The 23,822-nt window shown below is 33.9% G+C and overlaps 3 protein-coding genes across 5 annotated transcripts; 2 read left to right on the top strand and 1 right to left on the bottom strand.

The window, feature by feature from the left end:
• Positions 1-861: 861 nt before the first annotated feature.
• LOC109001347 (protein NSP-INTERACTING KINASE 1-like) lies at positions 862-4,762 on the top strand. 2 transcript variants are annotated; one of them, XM_035688653.1, is made up of 12 exons: positions 862-1,117; positions 1,463-1,700; positions 1,805-1,937; positions 2,099-2,170; positions 2,264-2,407; positions 2,515-2,586; positions 2,678-2,737; positions 2,817-2,914; positions 3,037-3,186; positions 3,288-3,629; positions 3,724-4,103; positions 4,227-4,762. In XM_035688653.1, exons 2-12 carry the CDS (start codon positions 1,598-1,600, stop codon positions 4,545-4,547), a joined length of 1,875 nt encoding a protein of 624 aa, XP_035544546.1. In that variant the 5' UTR covers positions 862-1,117; positions 1,463-1,597; the 3' UTR covers positions 4,548-4,762. The 2 variants fall into 2 exon arrangements, with proteins under 2 accessions (XP_035544546.1, XP_035544545.1); XM_035688652.1 differs by having other exon boundaries at positions 862-1,139.
• A 6,909-nt stretch (positions 4,763-11,671) lies between these two features.
• On the top strand, positions 11,672-15,888 carry LOC109001346 (ribosomal RNA-processing protein 7 homolog A). The gene is made up of 7 exons (XM_018978594.2): positions 11,672-11,991; positions 12,836-12,934; positions 13,045-13,194; positions 13,305-13,454; positions 14,045-14,142; positions 14,384-14,594; positions 15,482-15,888. The coding sequence occupies exons 2-7, from the start codon at positions 12,925-12,927 to the stop codon at positions 15,565-15,567; spliced, it is 705 nt and encodes a 234-aa protein (XP_018834139.1). The 5' UTR covers positions 11,672-11,991; positions 12,836-12,924; the 3' UTR covers positions 15,568-15,888.
• A 3,725-nt stretch (positions 15,889-19,613) lies between these two features.
• On the bottom strand, positions 19,614-22,243 carry LOC109001345 (S-adenosylmethionine decarboxylase proenzyme-like). Of its 2 annotated transcripts, none has more exons than XM_018978593.2 (4): positions 22,113-22,243; positions 21,936-22,009; positions 21,173-21,325; positions 19,614-21,078 (listed from the first exon to the last, which is right to left on the bottom strand). In XM_018978593.2, the coding sequence occupies exon 4, from the start codon at positions 20,924-20,926 to the stop codon at positions 19,841-19,843; it is 1,086 nt and encodes a 361-aa protein (XP_018834138.1). In that variant the 5' UTR covers positions 20,927-21,078; positions 21,173-21,325; positions 21,936-22,009; positions 22,113-22,243; the 3' UTR covers positions 19,614-19,840. The 2 variants fall into 2 exon arrangements, with proteins under 2 accessions (XP_018834138.1, XP_035544540.1); XM_035688647.1 differs by having other exon boundaries at positions 22,109-22,234.
• Between the last annotated feature and the right edge of the window lie 1,579 nt (positions 22,244-23,822).

The raw sequence follows: 23,822 nt of genomic DNA, 5'->3' as shown, positions 1-23,822 counted from the left end.
ATTATGTCGGTTAAGAAAGGATTGGAATTAGAGTGAACAGTTCAAATTTCCTCAAGACATATGATGAGATAGGATGACGCCAGAAGAGATAATCATGCTATAAAAAATCTCAAATGACCATTCGGCCTGCTCGCTAGGTGAAGGTCCCCGTCCATCTGCAAAGGCACGGGCCTGCCAGCATGCTGTTTCATCCATCTACGTTGTGCATACATGTGTTTAGTAACTTGAATTACTCTCACCAGGAAAGTTAGCTCCACGCGCAACTGAAGGACGTGCAAAAGCTTAGCAGTCAAAATGTGCTGGGTTTAATCCTATTATTATATTAGACCATCCAAAATCAGTGAATCTAATCTATTTGTTGCCAATGACTTGTCTGGATCTGCTCAGGCAAAAAAAAAAGAAGGAACTTGTCTGGATCTGTTCATCGTCCGGGACTTTGTGGTAACATGAACGGGGTAAGTTTATGCAACTGCAAAATGCAAAGGACTACACCCATTTAATCTTGTCTTATGGGGATCATCAGAAAGGTAGTAACAAGTTAAAACGCGCCTTGGCAACGGCTGGAATAGTATCACTTACTCCCATAATTGAGAGAGAGGGTGTGTATGTCCTAGAAAAAGGAGGAATGGCAGCTTTTACTTTTTAAAGTTTCACTCTTTTTTGAATAGTCTCTGAAGAATGACTGTCTGCTTAAGGTATATATAAAGCAAGAGCATGTGTGATTGTTAGCTGATAGTGGTTTGGGGAATCTATAAAGCACAACCAACGTTTCACCAGCCTAAAAGATATGAATATGTAATGTATAATTGAGTATAAATTATACTGAAAATTAACGGAAGAAAGAAAGAGAAAAAGAAAAAGCCAACAAAGATCCTCATGGGTCATAGATAGTGGGTGACCAAATCCATCATCAATCTCGAGCCCCGGTACCTTGAGATTCTCACATTCTCAATCCCTTAGAAAGAAAAGGACTGTATTCGGGACTTTACTGAGTGGCCAAACTCAAGGAATGTTGGATTCCTCACAGTCCCAAGCAAGGCAAATTCATCCCAAACCCATGCATACATTGACAGAATTGGGCATCAAGAGGACTCATGACTGACTGGTGATGAATTTGGTATCGAGATAACGTGTATTCAGTATGTATAATACTCCGATAGTTTTTATTCACTAACTGGCATAAGAGCTTTTTGCTTTAAATTGCAGCAGTGCGAATAGAAAACTAGCACACCCTTTTTCCGCAATGAATGATTAATTCTTTCGGGGAATTTCCTATTCTCTCCTCATCTAGCTTTGATTATATGTGTTCTCTTAGGATTAAGGCTATTATATATTCTTCTCTTTGCAACCTCCCGACTCAATGACAAGCGTGCTAGTTCCTTTTATGCAACCCAAAAACCGGTTTTTTAATTTGGGTCTGACATAAGATTTTCGGTGAATGGGATTCTGGCATGGAAAGCAGGATGTGGGGTTCTGATCTGTATATTACCTCAAACCAAAAAGACCACTTCGAGGGCTAGTCTTCCTAGTAGTTCCATCACCAACCATAAGCAGGCTTTAGTATCTGTGAGCTCTGGTCGGAGTGAACTTCAATTGAATGGCAATGATGAGAAGAGAAGTTTATCTACGTTTTCTGGCTTTTCTATGTTTTTGGGCTTCTGTAAATGGATTACTGTCTCCCAAAGGTGTAAACTTTGAAGGTAACTCCAAAATCTCGTTCCTCCTTCCTTTTGAAATCTGCAACAATGATGTTCTTTATGTTCAAGTATGGCTGGAGAATTTCATCCTGGTGTTTTCTTTCCAGTGCAAGCTTTAATGACAATAAAAGCTTCTTTAAAGGATCCCCATGGTGTCCTTGATAATTGGGATGACTCCTCTGTTGATCCATGTAGCTGGACTATGGTCACCTGTTCTTCTGAGAGTCTAGTCATCGGCCTGTAAGTCATATTGCAATTCTGTTTCACTAGGGAGGAAAAAGAAATGTTATCAAGAAAAAGCATGATGTCAAACATTCTGCTCAATGAAAACTGAGCCGACATTTCATACAAGAAAAACAACGGAAATATGTTGTAAAGATTTTGAAATGATCTTGTTGCAGGGGTACTCCTAGCCAGAATTTATCTGGTACTCTGTCTTCAAGTATAGGCAACCTAAAAAATCTTCAGAGTGTGTAAGTTCCCAATACTAGATACTAAAATCCCTTAACGGAATCGGTTCTTGCATGTAATTGGTTTTAAATATTATGCTCCGCACTGATTTGCAGGCTCTTACAGAACAACAATATTAAAGGGCCAATCCCTGCAGAGCTTGGAAGGCTCTCAAAACTACGCACACTTGATCTTTCAAATAACTACTTCAGTGGGGAAATTCCTCCTTCTCTAGGACACCTGAGAGGCCTCCAATACATGTAAGATTTTCTGAGTTAAGACTTGATGCTCGAAAGCTATTTACAATAAACATGAAATCAGTTTCCTGGGTCTCTTATCTGATAGAATTTACTCGAATTGGCTGTAGGAGACTTAACAATAACAGTCTCTCAGGAGCATTTCCTATGTCATTGGGGAACATGACCCAGCTTACCTTTCTGTAATTCTCTTGACCTCTTTTTCTTTCGCTATGCGCATTTCTTTGATTCTTATAACTGGAACAAGTATCTGAAGGAGGTTTTATCATTCAGTGACTTGTCCTACAACAATCTCAGTGGACCTATTCCCAGATTTCCTGCTAAGACATTCAAGTAACTCTCTCTCTCTCTCTGCGCCTGCGCAAGTGTGAAAAAACATAGAATTAGATATTAATTTTTTTTATTGTTGCAGCATTGTTGGGAACCCTTTGATTTGCCCAACAGGTTCTGAACCAGACTGCAATGGGACAACACTCATACCGATGTCCATGAACTTGAATAGTTCACAAAGTATGGAACATATTTGGTTTGGCTGAAATATCTTAAAGACTGTTTCCCCTTTCCCCAATTTGAAATTTCAATGATTGTGTACTCTCATGTTGATTCTGACCTCAAGCTCTTTGCTCCTTCAGCTACTCTACCTCCTGGCAGGCCTAACCGTCACAAAGTAGCCCTTGCCTTTGGCTTGAGCCTCGGATGCCTCTGTCTCATGGTTCTGGGATTTGGATTGCTTTTATGGTGGAGGCAAAGGCACCACAAACAGATATTCTTTGATGTTAAAGGTTGGTGATGAATGAGAACACTACATAAACTAAAGCATTTATGATTAATGTGACGTGTTTGTGTACTCGATAATAATTGGCTACGTTATTTGAAATTTCAGACCGGCATCACGAAGAGATCTCCCTTGGAAACTTGAAGAGATTCCATTTCAGGGAACTTCAAATTGCAACGAGCAACTTCAGCAGCAAAAACATACTTGGGAAAGGGGGTTTCGGACATGTGTACAAAGGAATTCTCCCAGACGGGACTATTGTGGCTGTAAAGAGGCTTAAAGATGGCAATGCCATCGGAGGAGAGATCCAATTCCAGACTGAAGTTGAAATGATTAGTCTAGCAGTACACCGAAACCTCCTAAGGTTATATGGGTTTTGTGTGACGCCTACAGAAAGGCTTCTAGTTTATCCATACATGTCCAATGGCAGTGTTGCTTCTCGTCTCAGAGGTAAACTTGATAAAACATAAGCAAGCATGATTGTCAATGTGTCATGCTAAATGCATCTTGTTTTCTAAATTAGTCTCAAATTGATCTTTCACAGGAAAACCAGTCTTGGACTGGTGCACTAGGAAGAGGATTGCCTTAGGAGCTGCCAGGGGACTACTATACCTTCACGAGCAGTGTGACCCGAAGATTATTCATAGGGATGTGAAGGCTGCAAATATATTGCTTGATGACTATTGTGAGGCTGTGGTGGGAGATTTTGGCTTAGCAAAGCTTTTGGATCACCAAGATTCACACGTTACCACAGCAGTGAGGGGCACAGTGGGGCATATAGCCCCGGAATATCTTTCCACCGGCCAGTCCTCGGAGAAAACAGATGTCTTTGGATTTGGAATCCTTCTCCTCGAATTAATAACTGGGCAGAGAGCACTAGAATTCGGCAAGGCAGCTAACCAGAAAGGGGCTATGCTCGATTGGGTGAGCACAATTTTTCTGTCTAGCTCTACTCTCTCATAGTATTTATTACTTGTCTAACTAGTCCAATGCATATTTGTTTTGGATGGTTCATTTATGCGTGGCAGCGTTGTGTTATGATTGCAGGTAAAGAAAATTCATCAGGAGAAGAAGCTTGAAATGCTTGTGGATAGGGATCTTAAAAGCAACTATGACAGAATTGAGCTGGAGGAGATAGTTCAAGTGGCTCTCTTGTGCACCCAATACCTCCCAGGACACAGACCCAAAATGTCGGAAGTGGTTAGAATGCTTGAAGGTGATGGGCTTGCAGAAAGATGGGAAGCTTCTCAAAGAGTTGAATCAACCAAGTGCAAACCCCATGAGTTGTCTGCATCAGATAGATATTCTGATCTCACTGATGACTCTTCCCTACTAGTCCAAGCAATGGAGCTCTCTGGGCCAAGGTGAATAAATTACAAATTTTATTTATTTGTTTTTTTTTTTTCTCTATGAAAATCGGGATTTTGATGGAACAAGTTATAGTTGAAGCTATTCCACAAAGGTAATGAAGATTGAAAGCCTATGCTGTATAATAGTGACAGATTAGAGCTTCAAAAGGGCTCCGATGTTTTCTTCAATTGTACAGAATATGATGTGAGGAACTGATATTTTCATATAGAAAAGAATTTTGGTTGTTTGTATTCCACTTCAGTTAAAAAAAAAAAAAAAAAAAAAAATCCACGAAATCATTCAAAGAAATAGATAATTGAGAGAGGAAAATTATTTAATTTGAAGATGAGAAAACCAACATCTCTCATGAGAATTTAAAAAATAAAATAAAACTTCCAAATTTTATATGAGAAATCAAAAGGATAACTTCTAAACTAGCATATGACCTCTAATCTTTATATATTTCTCTTTTCTATTTAAGACTTTAACCAATATTTGTAACTGTTTTTTATGTTTATGAAGTTGAAGTCGCGTTTAGATAATGAGGTGATTTCAAGTATTCTATAAATAATAATAATAAAATATTAAATAATAATAAAAAACAGGTGAAACTATTCCGACTTCATATATTTATGTAGAAAAATCGAAAGAGACAAGAAGGGGAATAAAGCTTTTAAATAGATAGATAATTATTTTATTATGAATAGAAAAGTATTGTCGTTACAACTGGAAGACAGCTGAGCAGACATGTCGGCAGTGAAGTCACTTTAGCCCCCGCATCGAGCTTATCTTATGTGGTCCAATTAGTAAAAGACATCCAACAAATAAACCGCCCAAATATATATTACCAGATCTGAAGTGTCGACGAGTCCGACAAATGCACATCAGTGCAGACCCACACCGATTTTCTGAAATGCATAAGAAATTTTTTAAATTATAAACATCAATAAGATAAGAAAGTAAAATAATTTGTATAAATTTTAAATATATAAATTTCGCATAGATCTTTATATAAAAATAAACAACACTTTTAAAAAATATTAAAAAAATTATTCATTTTAAATAAAACTTAAATTTTTACAAAAAATTTATATAAAATTTATCTATTCGAAACTTATACTATAATTAATCGAGTGGAAATTGGAAATTGCAGCAGCAGCGACTAGGCTACGTTTGGATAGTGGGAATATCTGAAAAGTGTTGTGAATGTTTGTGAATAGTTATGAGTAGAAATTGAAGTGGATTTGTGGGTCCCATTAAGAGTCTTTTGAGTTGTTTGGATGTATAAAATATGTTTAGTTGTTAACTTTTTGATATATAATTGAAAAATGTGTGGGTCCCATCAATAATTGATTTTTTTTAATGATGATTTTATTTATATATAATAGTGATAAATATTATAGTGATTTTATTTTATTTTATATATAATAGTGATAAATATTATATTGTCTAAATATATTTTTATATATAATAGTGATAAATATTATAGTGATTTTATTTTTTATTTATATATAATAGTGATAAATATTATAGTAATTTTATTTTTTATTTATATTTAATAGTGATAAATATTATAGTAATTTTATTTTTTATTTATATATAACAGTGATAAATATTATAGTGAAATTATTTTTTATTTATATATAATAGTGAGAAATATTATATTGATTTTATTTTTAATTTATATATAATAGTGATAAATATTATAGAATGTTTGTGAATAGTTATGAGTAGAAATTGAAGTGAATTTGTAGGTCTCATTGAGAGTATTTTAAGTTGTTTGGCATGTGAAGTATTTTCATAAGTACGAGAATACTTGAAGAGTGTTGAGAAGACTTTGCTACCCAAACGTAGCGTTTGGGTGTAAATACTTGAGAAGTGTTGATAATGTTTGTGAATAGTTATGAGTAGAGATTGAAGTGGGTTTGTGGGTCCCATTGAGAGTATTTTGAGTTGTTTAAGGTTGTGTTTAGATGTTGAAGTGAGTTGAGTTGAGTTGAGATGATAAAATATTGTTAAAATATTATTTTTTAATATTATTATTATTTTAGAATTTGAAAAAGTTAAATTGTTTATTATATTTTGTGTTGGAATTTGAAAAAGTTGTAATGATGAGTTGAGATGAGTTGAGAGTAGTTAACTAACCAAACGAAGCCTAAATGTATGAAGTATGTTGAGTTGTTGACTTTTAGATACATAATTAAAAAATGTGTGGGTCCCATAAATGATTGATTTTTTTTAATGATGATTTTATTTATATATAATAGTGATAAATATTATAGTGATTTTATTTTATTTTATTTATAATAGTGATAAATATTATAGTAATTTTATTTTTTATTTATATATAATAGTGATAAATATTATAGAATATTTGTGAATAATTATGAGTAGAGATTGAAATGAGTTTGTGAGTCTCATTAAGAGTATTTTAAGTTGTTTGACATGTGAAATATTTTTATAAATACAAAAATAATTAAAAAGTATTGAAAAGACTTTGCTACCCAAACGTAACCTTACCGAACATGAGCATATATCCTCAAAAACTGTTTTGTTGTTTGATCAAACAACAAACAGTTTTTCTTCTGGCCCATCTGAGGGTCACCCAAGGTCCAACAAGGGGTGCAACTTAGCCCATTGCGCTATCTAAAAGTGGTTCTTGGATTACCCACTTGTAAAGCCATGAAGCCCAAAGCCTGCATAAACCTAAGCCTTCTTCTTCTTCTTTTTTTATTTTTAATTTTTTTTTATTCCTTATATAGAAAATATGCATTTGGTACTAAGCTATCCCTCTTTCCAATTGGAAATAAGAATATGGAATAATTACTGCACAATTTTTGAGTTATTTCATCAAATGAATGTTCTGATAAATTTCTTAAAAGTCCAAAAACATGTTTATTTCTCTTTAAAATGTATACGTAAATCTTTTGTAATTGCTTTGAAGGCACGTGAAGATTTGGTGAGGATCATAAGGTGCTCCGTTATCTTTTTTTACTTTTTAAGTACGAATTGTTCTTTATTCAGATGATTGTTAAGACAGAAACCACATGGTTTGGCACCAACTGCTACTTTCCTCAATAGGAAGAAGATGCAACAATTCACTGAAGGCTTATGTGAACCAGCCATGGCAAACTGATACAAATCCACAGCATCCTTAATCATTTTCCTTTTACAAAACCGCCCCAAAACCTTAACATATGTCTCGTACTCCATTGCTTCTCATCTCATCAACAACCTTCAGCTATCGATACAATCTGCCCTCCCCAACACCCAGGCCATAACATTATAAGTCAGCTCATTGTGCTTAAACAACCCACTCTCCTCCACCCACCTAAAGAAAATCAATGCTTTCATTGATTTACCCCGAGGTATTACAGTTGTTATTTTTAGTATTTATATAAAAATAAACTTTCATGTTGTATTCTTTTAGAAAATAAATAGATATAAACATCGAAAAAAGTTTTTCTATAAACTATATTCTACGAATATTAGAATTTATTTAACTAAAATATATGTTGTCTTTTATAAGACAATCGGGGCAATTATGTTTGACAAAGATATAGATTTACGTGATGATAAGTTACTTCTCTATCAATTTTACTACATCAGTAATGCATATGTCAAACTATTGGATCCAAAATATAGAATTGAAACACATCAATATCAATAAATTTTAAATTCTAAAACAATTATTGAGGATATCTCAGACGATGATGAACCGTTGCAGCCACCTAAATATAATCTTATCTCGTTCACTGACTTACATGATTACAAAGACACAGATGATGAAATAGGTATATTTCACATCATCATTCCAATTTGTTTCATTTATAACTAACAAAAATTAAATATTTCTAATCAGATCTTTTAGTAGTTGCTATATGCATTAAGTCACCTAGAGAGATAACTATGACATATGGGCCGACACTGATTCAATAAATATATCTCATCAATCAAAGGTAAAACTATTTTACAATATTTTTCACGCTTTAGTTTATTCTTTCATATATTATTTGCTGATATTGATTTCCTATATATTTTTATTTAAATCTTACAGTGTTAAGACTTATTTGCCTTACAATGCGGGGTCAGTTTATCCATGTTGAATGTCAGACAATTTCAAACATCATTGGAGCTAATCCAGTGATTCTTGCAACACGTCTGAAAGTTGGTTCCTATAATGGTATATTCACTAAACTACAATATTTTCATATATTATGTGATTGTAAAATTACTAATATATCATTACGATACAAGACTTTCTCTTTCATCACAATCAACAAGTGTCTTACCAGTTTTCATTGCATTATTGAAGAAAATAAATTCTTCAACAATTGGATAGAATGATCAAGAACCAGAATCGAATGGATTGATGAACAGCGAGCAAAGGTAAGTTTTGTATCTAAAAACAAATATAAATTATTAAAAACATGTTGATAAAAATGTAGAGTTGGTATAATATAAAGTGCCAAGAAGAAAAATATAGCAAAACAAACATATCTATACAAAAGACACAGATAAAAGCAATATAGGAAATCACAATATGTAAGTAGAACAAACGTATTTATACAAGTTTTTATTAAATGCTAACGATATCATAGAGAATATGTATATATATATATGGTACGGAAAGAGGTGCCAAAAAGGGAAATGAAAATTCGATGAAACAAATCCAATATTTCACCTAGTAATATTATATTAAAATAGATTTATATATATATATATATTATATATATAATGGGAATGGATAGTTTCTAAATTATCAAAGAAAGCTCAAAACAGTTAGCGTTCTATATTCAATGCTTCATTACATAATTTATATGGATATGTATGTCATGCTATGTTTTGCCTTAATTTGAATAATTTTTGTTAAGCCTTAATATATCTACCTTACTTGAAAAGCATTATTATATTATTATATTATGTAGAGATTTATCTGATGTATAAAATATCTTCACCTAATGATCTGTTTGATATTTTTAATAATTTTGGGAAATCTAAAGTTTTGAATTTTGACATTCACCTGGTTAAAATATAATTTTTTTGTTCAAAATTTCATGTCATCAGAAGTGCAATTCATACGTCCATGAAATGTTCAACAAACCATATTTTCTAGTTCAGCTCTCCTCTAAGTCAATCATGAAATAACATATAGCAATTTTGAAATGTTTTTTTTCCACATCAGGTTTGTCTATAGTCAAAGTTCAAACAAGTTTGGATTAACATGCAATTTGGAACTTCTTTCTGTATTATATTTAGCATGTATGGAATATACACACGTCTATATGTATATATATGTGAGGAATATAGAAGGCAAACCAGCATAATTAGTATCTAATTCACGAAGAAATTACAAATAATATAAACATATATTTTCACGAACCAAAACTCTGAATTTGAGGATCACTGTGGATTGCCATAATCAATTCCCCATATTCCATATACACATAAACTTCTCATTTGTCAAGAACCTTATAATGATTGTGTCACAAGTCAAAACATGTTCTAAGATTTAATGACAAATAGGACAATACATTGGCTAACGTCCAAACTTCAATGACTTCCACTTGAAACAGACACTTATGTATAAGGGTGATAAACGGTCCGGTTGGACCGAACAGATCGAGACTTAGACCGGTCTAGTCCATATTTTAGAGGATATAAAAGTTTCGATCCGGTCCACAGTCCAGGATTTTTCCAGACCGGACCGGACAGAATGAAAAATAAAAAAAATATATATTTTTTATATATAATAATTATACAATTAACAATATAAATTTTTAAATATATTATTAATACTTGTTAATATTCTATAATTTAACAATATTTTATATATATCTTCATCTAACCTATCACTATTAACAATATAAAATTTTAAATATGTTATTAACACTTGTTAATATTCTATGAATTAACTAATATATAATATCAATTAGTTAATTATATAGTAATTATATAAATTAATAATATAATTTTCATCTAATTTATTATCATTGACCATATAAAATTTATTGAGTTTGTTATATAATCCACATTAATAAGTCACTTAATTTAATTTAGTATTTTAAATAAAATTTGTTTATTAATTATTAAAAAAAAAAAGGCCAGACCAACTGGACTAGACCGGACCGGACCGATAGCCCTTTAGGTGTTCGGTTCGATCTGGTCCGGAAAAATGATGGACCGAAAATATTTGGTCCATCGCCAGACCGGACCGGACCGGACCATTTGCAGCTCTACTTATGCATCTATAGAACCATTATGTTTCCCACCAGAGAGACTATTTGGGTGAACATTAATCATAAGATTCTGACTATCATCACTTATCAGGATATTCAGCGATAAGTTTGATCCTAGATGTTCCCAAATATGGCAATTCTGGATGAGAGCTAGTCTGCATTGCAGCAATTTCATCTACCCAAAGCCTATCTTCGTTTTTATACAACACCGTTTAGAAAACCCTTAAATCATTATTTTTCTTCTCTCTCACTATCTCCTTCTCATCCCCTGCACCAACATCCTCACCACTTTTTGAGAAAACTCTCTCTCCTAACACCCAATCTTCTCGAGGCTTCTCTATCTGCACAAAACACACACTCTCTCTCTCTCTCTCACCCTCGAAGTAGAGAAAGAGTGTGGCCGTGCCCTCTGGCCCCATGCCGCTACTAAATGTGCAGCGCTGATTAAAAATATTTTAAATAAAATATTATTATAATATTATTTTTAATATTATTATTATTTTAAAATTAAAAAAAAAATTTGAATTATTTATTATATTTTATATAAAATTTAAGAAAATTATAATAATATGATAATGTGTCTCGAAGTCAAACGAGGCTTAACGTAACAATGAACTCTTCGAGGAACTCCTTCACAGTAGCATTAAACAGTAGAATGAATATTCAGATTGTTTTCCCTCTTTCCAGTTTCCCCAACAGACCCCATATATTAGTAAAATGAAATTACTAAACAGTCCTCATTACAACTGAGCCCAAGGCCACTTAAAGACTACTAGAATATTATGTAAAGCAACTAATAAGCCCCACGGTCTGCAACCCGTAAGCAACGTCCTTGGTCCATCTGTTTACACGGCCCATGGCCCAGGCCCCCATCACTTTGCTTCATCAGAACCCTAGGGTTCTCTACTCGACAGAACTCAAGTGTTCTTCAGCTTCACTTGTCGGCACCGTGTAACAGAAATCTCTCTCCCTCTCTCTCGGCGCAGAGAAAGAGCGTGGCCGTGCCCTCTGGCACTCATACCGCCACCGAATGTGCAGAGCTTCTGAGGAAGAACCCAGTCGAACTCAGAAACCCAACGACACCGTTAAGGTTGCGGAAGCCATTTTCATTTGAACTTATTGCCCCGCTTCAAGCTTTTGGAGCAGAAGACGAAGAAGAAGAAGCACAGGACCGACTGAGTCATTCCGTCCGGAGGAATCCGTCCGTCGTATAAATCCGACTGGTATTTTTTCTAATGGTGTGAGAAAAATGTTTATCCTCTTTAGATCTAAACATTAGATTTTGTTTATAGATTTAGCCTAGTGGATTTCTTAAGCAATTAATTGGTCTTTCATATTTGATATAATCAATTATGGTCGTGACCATCATGAAATTTGATTTCTTGGTTTGTTCATCTTGGGAGGTTAATAGTATTTAGTTTATTAATTTAATTGTAAAAAAAGTGTTTAGTTTATTAATCGGAACTGAGGCTAAGCACGGTTTTTACGTCTATGTAAGACTCAGTCCATGAAACCATGTAGCATGAATCCCTTAACTCGGGAATTTCTTTAAAGTATGAAATTTCTCCTTTTAAATATGTTATTCAAATGGAGGCTATATTTATCTTGTCTACTTTTAAATAAACATTAGTTATAGCACTGAAAGAGGGAGGAAAAACCTGAATAGAAAGGAAAAACAACAATAGTGCCCAAAGGCAAGAGCTCACTAAGGTGTGTGCCGGTACTAGGCAAGTTTATACCACTTTGGTGTGTCAACATTAGATCATAAATAGATAATTTTCTCAATGGTTTCTTGCCACCTAGAACTATATGATTTTGCATTTTCTCCATCCTTAGGTACTCGATACATATAGCACTTGTAGAGATGCTTTTGAATTATTATGCCTTCGCTTGCAGTGTCTTACTTTATTTTGATTCCTTGAGCGTGATGTTTTCTCGTTAACAGAGATCATTATTCTCCAGTTCTTACTCGAGTCCTAAAAGCAAAATGCCTCAAAGCTGTATAGTCGACATTTGTACTATTATTGTGACTGTTCTTGATCATTAACTTGATTCTTGGTTCATTAGATGATGGACTAGCAAATGGAAGGCACTTTCAAACCGAAGGAAAGAGAAACAGTTCAAAAGGGTGCAGAGAGACTGACTTTGAAAGAGAGATGAAAACTTGTAAATATGTGATGTCTTTTGCTTGATTTGTGAAAAAAACTGACATTAACATTGCTGTTGTGATCATGGTTTAAATTTCACGAACTTCATTGGTTTCTCCTTTTTCCTAGTGGGTAAGTCAAAGAAAGCTAAGAGAAAGGAAAAGGAGGATCATGGTCCATCAAAAAAATGTAAGAAGTCACCAAAAAAAGGAGAAGCCGATCTTGATGAGGTTTGTCATCTCTCTCCTGTGGACAAGGACTGCTCAAAAGTGATGAAAGGTATGGATTATTGAACTGAGAACATTTGGTTTTTGTTTTCGACTGTGCACAATCTAGTGACAACATGTCAATAATGATATGTCGATAAACAAGCGAAGCCTTTTTTATAGGTAAGTCCAAGAAAGTGAAGATAAAGAGAAAGAAGGATAAGGATTCATCCAAGGAGGCTGAAAAGTCCCAGGAAAAGGCAATAAAAGTTTATCAAGATGATGTTTATCAAATCTCATCTGGGGACGAGGACTGCACAAAAGGAATGCGAAGTATAAATTACTGAATTTGGAACCTTTATCTTTGTGCTTTTGACTTCTCATAATCTAGTTGCAAGAAATACACTACTACATAAGGATATTTGCCCCTATTTGAGGAAAAACAATTGTGAAAAAAAAAATCACTTCTATGGAGAGAGAAAAGGTCAATGTGCCAGATGTACAATACTTGCAGAAAGGTAACGGAAGATTAGACCCCTAAGAACGAAGATTATAAAAACAGATTGCCTGGATCTACCTAGATCAGATATTAGGGGTATCCACAACATCTGGTTCCACCATTCATTACCATGTTGGGAATATGCGTGCATGAGAACCTCCACTGTTCAGCATCTTTGCTTGGCTGCATATCTCCGTCATGAATGTGTCCTGAATAATGTGTATGACTATCCTTTGACTTCAGGCATGTGTATTGATTTTTTGGTCCCTCCCCCCAACCAAAAACACACGAAAAAAATCTTGAAACAGTCTATTGACTCAAGTTAAGACATAGTTTGTTTCATTTTGTGGATATTTCTAAGAATAGTTCTTGAAGGGCATGGTTCATGTTATGGTTTTTCTTACTGAATACTTCTTAATTGCAGAATGGATTACAAAATACCACCAAAGTAGACCAGGACTGATGATATTGCAGCAAAAAATTGACGAGTTTATAACTTCGCATGAGGCACAACTAGAACAGGTACCGTCTGTAGGTCTTACCTCCATCGTGCAAATGCCACATTCAGATTACTCCATTTAGCTACACATCGTGCGGGTGCATGACTAGTCCTGATAAAATTGATCTTGAACACTTGCAGAAAATTTGCAGCCATCCTTTTCCCAAATATTATCTAAGAGGCTCACTAGTTTAGTAGTTTGTTGTGATTATCATGTTATGTCACCCCTATAAAAAAATATATATCTTGTTATGTCACATACAGGAAAGGAAAGAAAGAGAAGCCCAAGCTGCTGAAGGGGGTTGGACAGTTGTTGTACATCATAAAGGAAGGAAAAAGACAACAGATGCTGAAAGTGGAACTACTGTCGGCTCAATAGCGCAGGCTGCTGTGGAGGATAAGATGGTCAAGAAGAAGCATAAAGAAGTGGGCTTAAATTTCTACCGCTTTCAAAGAAGAGAAGCCCAGAGGAATGGTATGATAAATCTTATTTGGAAAAAATTATTTTCATTTTATTTTCCTGAAAACCAATAGAATTTAGAAGTCTGTACATTGACGTCTATAAGTTTCCTTTAAAAACAGTCTTTTAAGAGTTTTTTTTTTTTTTTAAATTGTGCAACAATTTCTTGTAGGGATCAAGTATAGAAACCATATGGTTAGAGCTTGTAAATTTAATTGTGGTAAAGATAATTAGAGGGACAAATTGATGTCATGAAATTGATGTAAACCATTTGATTGGACATGAAATTGATGTCATGCTTCTGTTGGTAAAGATAATTCGAGGGACAAATTTTAGTTGTTTGTGGCAGCCTCATGCATCTAAGAACTGCAAACTGTGTTTCAATTGTCTTTAGCCTTTTAGGCCCCGAGTGTCCTTGTACCAGTTTGTATGTGTGTGTGATATAATATACCGAGTCCAACTTTTACGTTAAGGTTTTATCCATTCCTAGACCATTCTTGCTTTTCTTGAAGAAGTATCTAAAGGCGGTGTCTGGGAAATTCACTCTATATACGGACTCAGTACAAACGCCCCTTCTCAATAGGTCATTGCAAGGCTGTGGTTCCTGATTATGTGACTAATTGGTTATTACAGGCAAAGGAGGAAGTTATATCACCCATTCAGTGTATTCATATATGTGTGTGTGTGTGTGTGTGTATACAGGTGTATATACTAATTTTTCGGAGCGTTTATTTTCTTTTTTAATTGGCTATGGTCGCCAGTGATGCATGTATTTCATATTAGTTTCACCATTCCCTAGTTTTCCCAAGAAATAATGGATGATTCTTGTATGATTGAAGCTATAGTTCCCTTTGTTGATAGGGGGTGTGGAGATACTGATGCATGAAGTTGTTTCATTGCAGAGATTATGATGTTGCAGAGCAAGTTTGAGCAGGATAAAAAGAGGATACAACAGTTAAGAGCTTCGAGGAAATTTCGACCTTACTAAACACTGCACGGTTGAAAGAACAGCCAGCCAGCCATCCGAAGCATTAGAAATTTTGCCCCGAATATCTATTTTGTGGCCCCTTCTGGAGAAATCAGCTAGCGTAACATGTGGTGATTAATTGATGAGCATACAGTTTCAGTAATCTTTGTCATGCCAGAATTTAATGCCGACCGAATTTTGCAGTTTGAGTTTAGGAAGTTCGAGTTAACTGGGTTGTATGGCACTAACATGGAATTAGTTTATATTGCCAGTTTGAAAATTGATTCGTTCACTCGTTAGAAATTTACATTGCCCGAGTAGAATATTGGGTTCTTTAGTTTTAGTTCTTTTCTCATTCGTCTTTTAAGATTTGCATTTAATAAATTTTAAGATATAAAATCAGAAATAAATGTGTTTTACAGTATTTATTGAGGTTTAATTTAATTTACTCAAATAATTATAAATGTTATAAGATGTTTATTGCGGGTCTATTTTTCTCTATAGAGTAGAAGGTCCGTTTGACAAAACAATGGTTAAAGTATTTCTAGATATTTGTGTTTTAAACGCTCAAATACAAAATGTTCTTAATTTCAAATCTAATAATTACAATTTTTTTCAAACTCTTAGGCCTGGTTTGGTTATCAAGATTTTCATCTTATCAAATACAAAAAGCTCCAATCCACCCCGCCCTCCAGCCTACTTCAATAGTAGACTACAGTTCACTAGATCCAAATATTATTCTTGAGTCTTAAAGTGATCTAAAATATATTTTATGACCCAAATTCTAAATTTAAATTTATTAATATGATTATAATTTAAAAATTATATAGTTTTTAAATTTGTTAGCGTATATTTTATGTAAGTTATAGTGTAGTAAGATGGTCATTTTATAGATTACCTTTACAATACAGGTCTAACACTTAAGTAATGTGACTCTTGTATTGCTATGGAAATATATAAAATAGTCACCCTACTACACTATAACTTACACAAAATATTAAGTAAAAGTTATACTTAATACATGTTACTATATTTATATATAGTATAAATAATAAATATTTATAAATATGTATAGTATCTATATATTAAATATATAATTATTTAATAAAATATATAAGTGTAGGGTGAGGTTGGGCCCTCCTTGCCCCCGCTAAGGGGCCAACTGCGGGGGCGGGGCAAATGAGGGCAGGGCAGCGGGGCCCCGCTTCCCATCCCTAATTCTAACAATATTTTATTCAACTTTCAACTTTTATTTTATTTCATCTGTGCAGTTAAACACAAAAACTAATACTATTTTTTAAAGTTTTAAAAAAATAATAATATTAAAAAATTATGTTCAAACAATATTTTAATATTATAATATTTTTATTCAACTTTTTATATCTCATTTTCTAAAATCTAATAAAACATTTTAACTTAAATTATTTTATTACTATATATACACATTCAAGTAATCACATATTCTCCTAACAAGATCCAGATTAAAACTTCCCTAGCCCTTTCTCATAATGATCCCTCTTTCCCCTTTGCTAATCTAAAAAAGACACGATTGACCATCTTGTCCTTAGATGTGCTCATTCAAAAATCTTATTGAGACTCACCATAGCCCTTAGACATCTCTCCTTTTGCTACTCTGCCATTTCAAGATTGGATAAAAGTAATTTTGGATCCCCCCAAGCTCCTAAACCTCAATAGAGAAATGTCTCACAACTTTCAACTATTTGCTATCATAGCAATGGACTCTCTATGATATCTTAAAAACCAGGTCATTCACAACTGCCCATGTCAACCACGTATCATGTTTTCTAACTTTGTGACAAAAATTTTCTAAGAACACCAGTTGGTGTGGAATACAAAAACCCAATCTCTACCCATAAAACCAGAGTGGATACCCCTTTCAGATGGACACTTTTTACTGTCTTATGATGTAGCTGTCAGAAATAATTGCTCCACAACAATAGTTATATGCAGATCAAGCACTAGTGAAATCAATTTTGCAACTTCTCAAAGAATTGATTTAGTCAACCCCGACTTCGGAGAAGCTATGGCTACCAAGTTAGCCGAGGAAGCAGTCCATCTTAAACTCACAAACATAATCATTGAAGGAGACAATCAAGTGGTAACCAATGCTATAACATTCCATTCATCTTCACCAGCTGCTCCATCAACATGCTCATTGATATAACATACATTTTAAAGTCATTCAGAAGCTGATCAGTATAAAAGATTCATAGATATCATAATAGATGGGCGCAATGGACTGCTACAAACAATATGTTTAGCAAGATACCCCTCCTCAAAATACTTCAATGTTTACTAGACTTCCATAGTAGTAAAGATCCTCTCAGTAGCTATTTGGGATAGATTAAAGAAAAATGATATAAAAACAACTATATTATTATTTTAATGTATAATAATAATTAAATTGTAATATAATTGATGGTGTATCATTATCCTATATTAATATGATACTAATCTTGCCTAGAAAAAAAAAGAGAATCCAAGCACAAGAAAAGAAGGCGACTTTACAGGTGATGATTTCAAGTTCGAATTATGTAATATTGCAGTTACATCAGTTGAACACGTTCAATGAAAACTATATTAACAGACGTCAATGACAAATGATTGAGGGAAAGAAACAAATGTAGAATGTCAAATTGTAATTAACACAATGTATTTCACCGTGTAGATTGTCTTGGTGCGGTGTTGTAGCCCACTCATTGATTTCGTGGTTGTGCTTGCGAGTTGTCAATTTGTGGCTCAGGTTTTTCCATGTAAATTGTGCCGCTGTCATCGCAGGCATCTTTCCTGTACAGAAAGCGTGAGCATCAAAGTCTGTGAAAAGTGCTTTAAATGCTTTTCCTATTTAGTTTCTTGCGTGTGGCAGACATCCTTCTTTTTTTTCAAATCCAGCTCATGCTATTCGTGCCTTTAGTTCAAGGTTGGCAGCTGGACTCTTTTCGTTCATTTCAATTTTCAAATGCTATTTCATTGTATCAGGACAAAAGGGCCTAACATTTTTTTCAATTTCCTAGAAAAGAAAAGGCAAGGCAAGAGATGCCCTGTCTGTTATAGAAACTACAACACCACCAAAAGAAAATAAAATAAAAATAATTAATATTATAGTAAACTGCAAGAGAGACGAATTCCCCGCTTCAACTAACGTGTGCTTTTATGTCACCCAGCAATACATGCGAAAGACTGAGCCCTGTTTACATATTGAAACGGTTTGTTTTATCTTATATTATTATTATAATTTTTTAAAATTTTTATATAAAATATAATAAAAATTTTAATTTTTTTAAATTTTAAAATAATAATAATATTAAAAAAATAATATTTTAACAATATTTTATTTCACTCTCAAATAAAATTATAAAAACTGTATTAAAACTGTATCAAATCTCAAAATTATCCCTCTTCGTTCACATATTTAAAGCTGTATTATCATTATTGAAAGAATTAAGAAATATTTAGTATCGTAATCGAAACGTAGGGAATCTTCCTCACCTTTCCTTTTTTAATATTTTAAGTTGATATTATTGAAAGAATAAGAAATATTTTTTAGTTGATGCAATTATGTTATATTAAAGATAAGACGACCTCACTTTTTCTTTTTTTAATGTAAATTGCTTTTACTTAATAATAAAAGTTAAAAAGTACAATATACAAACTAAAAAATAAATAATCTAACCTTCAACTACAAGAACGTTTGCTCATATATTTTGACAAATCTAGAAAATAATTTAAATACCGTTTCAATTCAAAACTCTTCTCAATTCATTTTATCAATATAATTTTTTAAAATTTTTATATAAAATATAATAAATAATATAATTTTTTCAATTTTAAAAATAATTTTTTAAATTTTAACACAAAATATAATAAATAATTTAATTTTTATTCTACTATTCACAAATCATCTCAACTCATCCATCTCTCAATCTAAACCAAACCACTCATTATAGAGATTGGCCACCAGTGTTGGTGGTCGAACATCCCAGCAAGAGAGACTATTTGAGAGAGGGCAGAATAAGACTATTTGAGACAATTTCGACATCTAGTCGAATTAAAATATAATTGCATCAACTATCATATTATATGACTAAAAACAAACAAACTTATTATTAAGATGCTCATTCAACGTTTTAGCATCTGGAAATCGACATACATCGCCAATCCAACGACAGACTTTGTATGCAGCAACAAAATAGAAAACTCGAAACATAGTCAGGCAACATAAACGGTAAACCCAAAACTTTTATTCGGCAAAAACAAACAATTAAAAATAGAACTATTTATCTTCTTCAACTTCGTTGTCCTCGTCCTCGCTCCAGCAGCATTTCAGGATCGATCTAGGAGATCCAGTGCTTTCCGCCATAGTAAAGCTATGGTAAATGACAGACCCGCCCAAACCAAGCACTTCATGGCTCCTCTCTCCACAATGGTATCCCATTAAGTCCAGGTGGATCTTGCGTCCAAGTTCTATTTCGGCATTGTCAGCATGCAGAGCTACAGAGAACTCCATAGGTTGGAAGCAAGCCAAAGCCCTCTCAATTAGCTGGGTCAAATTCACAACTTCATAATCATAGCCGACTGCTTCAAAGCTTGCATAACTGAAACCATCTTCTGGTGTAACGTGGATTGTAGAAATTGCAGCACCTTCGATAGCATTCATGGAGTACCCACACGGATCAAACTCGAAGTCGCATATCTCAGATTGAGGAAGTATCTTCCTAATACCAGAATCTTCAGTCATGAGAGCAGCTGAACTTGCATGAGTTTTATAGAAAACTGATGCCCTCTTTCTGTCCAAACCAGTCATGCACATCTCTAGAGTGTAAACAGCGCTTGACCGACCAGCCAACTCTGCAGAAGCCGAGTAAATATGCCATTTTTGAGATTTGTCAGGGCTACCCATCACATATGCCTTGCTGGCCAAACCGAGTTTGCCAAAATGACTATCAAGGACAGCTACTTCCTCTGAGAAGTTACGATGTGGAAATGCCTGAGCCCCAGGAAATATAAAGCTACCACGAGTGTATCTCACAGATTTCACAGCAAGGGATAGGGCATCAGCTAGTTTAAGGATGGCTGGGATAGAGAGAAGCAATTTTGTTGTCCCACAAGTTTTGATGATAATTTTGTAAGGGTACACAAAAAGGCTAGACTCAGAAAGGACATAAGAATCAACATCATTGTTCGATAGTGAAGCAACAATAGTGCACTGAGCTGGTTCTAGGATCTCGTCCAATTGGGCTTTGGACAAAGATCGGAGGCCCTTGCCCTCGGGGTCAGCAAAGATGCCTGGCTCAATGAATGAAACTTCAAGTCTCTTTTCATAGCCTTCAAATCCAATGGCAGAAACCGGCAAGGCCATCTTGTGCCAAGGGCAAAACAAAAAGAAACCTTCCAAGCAAGGACGAGGGAACAAGTGAAGAAGAAAATAAAACTAACTAAAGGTATTTTGCTGTATTAAGATCCTAAGGGGGTTATCTCCTGTCGGTAGAGTCAGGATGGTTTGCGCACGCACTGCAAACAAATAATGCAACATACTGTAAAATCAGGAAAGATTCATTTGGGCAAAAAACCAGGAATTATGAACATCAATCAATATGCTACTTACGTTGGAGTAGGCAGCAGATCTGAACTTCTTGATTCCACCGGCAGGACGGATGTCTTCAATGCTGTAACCAAGGGGAGCTTCGTAGAATAAGGACTTACTACTACTAGACTTCTTTTTACCACCTTTGGACTCCATTAGTTCATTCAGTCTTTCCTGAGAAAACCAGTCGGAACAGACATTAGCAGCAGCCATATGTAACAGAGCGGGCTGAACCATTCCAGGACTAATAACATGTAAATGGGATATCAATATCCAATACGATGAAAAACTATACAATTCCAAACAAATACAAGAGAATAGTGTTTGCCAAAAGCTAAATTATAACTGCTAAAGTAATAACACATTCCGAATATAAAAAAATAACCATTCTTACAAACGTCTCTCAACAATAACAAGAACTCCCTAAATCAATAAACAAACTTCCCTAAAACATAAATTCTAGGGAAAAAAAAAACGATTCAGAATACCAGGAAATAAATCTTCGCTCAAAAGAAAGATAGCGCCAAATACAAATGAAAGCATGAAAAAAATCAATAAGAATTGCTTAACAGATAAAAATCGTATAGAAACCCCCAAATGATTTGAATTATTGGCAAAGTCCCATGCTTTCACAGAAACAAAAAAGCCATACGTCAAATTCGCATCCATAACCAAAAATTAACTCAAATCGTATACTAAAATAAAAAGACCAAAATAATCAATCCTAAACAATATATCCATTTAGTTCTCCTGACATAGAACAAATAAAGAATGGAATACTTACAATAATATAAAGATTGTAAACAATAGGTATATAATCCTCCGGAACCCCTCTTCTTCCGAAATCAAGATCAAAACCTAGGTATCAAAGGGAGTTCAAATCAATAACAGAACGAAAACACGAAGTCTCGAAGAAATGTACGGCACGAAAAATATAAGATCTGAGAAAAGCCGAACCAACCAAAGTTTCGGCGCTTTGGAATGAGAACGAAACCCTAGAATTCTGAGGCTAGAAACGAAAGTGGAAGAGAGAGAATGAGAGACGGAAATTGTTGCTATAGCCTTGAGAGTTTCGTTAGGAATGGGAAGCGTGGTGAGGGAAATTTATAAAGGGGGATGAGGAGATGGAATTACGGTACCACCCTTCCTATTGTGTAGTGTACATGGTTGCGGGGTTTTCTCGGAAATTTGCCGCCGTTCATAAATTTGAAAACGACGATAGTACCCTTCCTTATTTTACTCGCCTAATTTAGGAAACTTTGAACGGCTTTTATTTGAGATCTAAATTAGAAGGAAAATAGATCGTATATAGTGTATATCACAATATTCTGTTTTTATTTTTTATTTTTTTATTATGTTTGTCATAAATTTTACTATTTTTAGTTCTAATAAGTATTAGGAGATTGACTTTGTAGTTATATTCTTTTACACTCAATATTGGATCAATAAATTCATATTTTTTAAAAAAATTATAATTTTAGATATAGGTTAGTCATTTTGAATTTTTTATTTTGTTTTGAAATTGTCACTCTTCCAAATTTAGGGTTCCATTTTTTTTATCCGTTAAAAAAAACAAAGAAAATGGAAGGGGGAATAATTTAAAAGGTTGGACTTGGTAGCTAAGAAGTGGTGATTGGGTCATGTAAAGAGTCAATAGTGTAAAGAGTCATAGCCACGAAAGGCATCATTCCTACCTTTAGCCACGTACCCACCAAACTCGATCGTCTAATAATTTAAGCAAACGGAGACAAAGGTGAGATTTTCAGAGTTTGAGTGAATATATGTAATTATAAAAAGATGAGTGGGCCTGGTTGAAGATATTAAGATAAGATGCGATTTTGAAGGGGTTTGGATACGTATGGACAGATGTGTGTGAGCTGTTTCTTTGTTGGCTCTTCCCCCTTTTCTGTTCCTTTCCACGCTTCATTTCCATGGCTGGCCTGCTTTGATCAGCTACCCTGCCCATATCTTTTTTTTTTTATAAAAAAAATATTATAATCACAAAGAAATTATTTAAAAATAATCATATAAATTGACGTGATTTGATGTGGTTCGTAAAATTATAAAATTATTTTTATTATAAAATAAATCTAACAGATCAGATATAGCAACGTTTGTTTATGATATTATTTTTATATAATTTTTTTTTATAGATGTATCAATCCTCTTTAAATAATAATAATAAAAGATCCTCCACCAATTATCCTATCAAAGTATCAAGCATCATTGTCCGCCATACCTTCCCCTCCTCCCCTCTTTTAAACTTTTCTTCATGCACTTCCTTTTATTCACACGATTAGCTATAAATTAAAATGCTTCTTTTATTATTTTATGCTTTTATTTACATATATTTAAACTTTTGCATGCATTATTTTTTCTTATCGAAAACTTTTGTATTGTTAAATTCGATTATTTCTTTGTTATTACATAATTAATATTCCAGAAAGTTTCTTAAAGCCTACAAAAGATTTGCATCAAACGAGGTAGATATCTTGGTTAAGGGAAAGAAAAGTTATATATTTCAATATTTGTGTACGTGTTTCAAAATTGATCAATGTCATAATATTAATGTGTGTATAGGTAGACGCCAAATGCTAAAGATAAATAAATAACGATAAGAAGTACTACAACTTACTTGGGACTGGAGCTGCGAGCATCTATCTATTCATGG

This window comes from Juglans regia, chromosome 1 (assembly GCF_001411555.2).
Source record: "Juglans regia cultivar Chandler chromosome 1, Walnut 2.0, whole genome shotgun sequence".
NCBI classification, from domain to species: domain Eukaryota; kingdom Viridiplantae; phylum Streptophyta; class Magnoliopsida; order Fagales; family Juglandaceae; genus Juglans; species Juglans regia.
The sequence above is the reverse complement of the archived record's forward strand: the minus strand, read 5'-3'. Positions and strand labels throughout refer to the sequence as shown.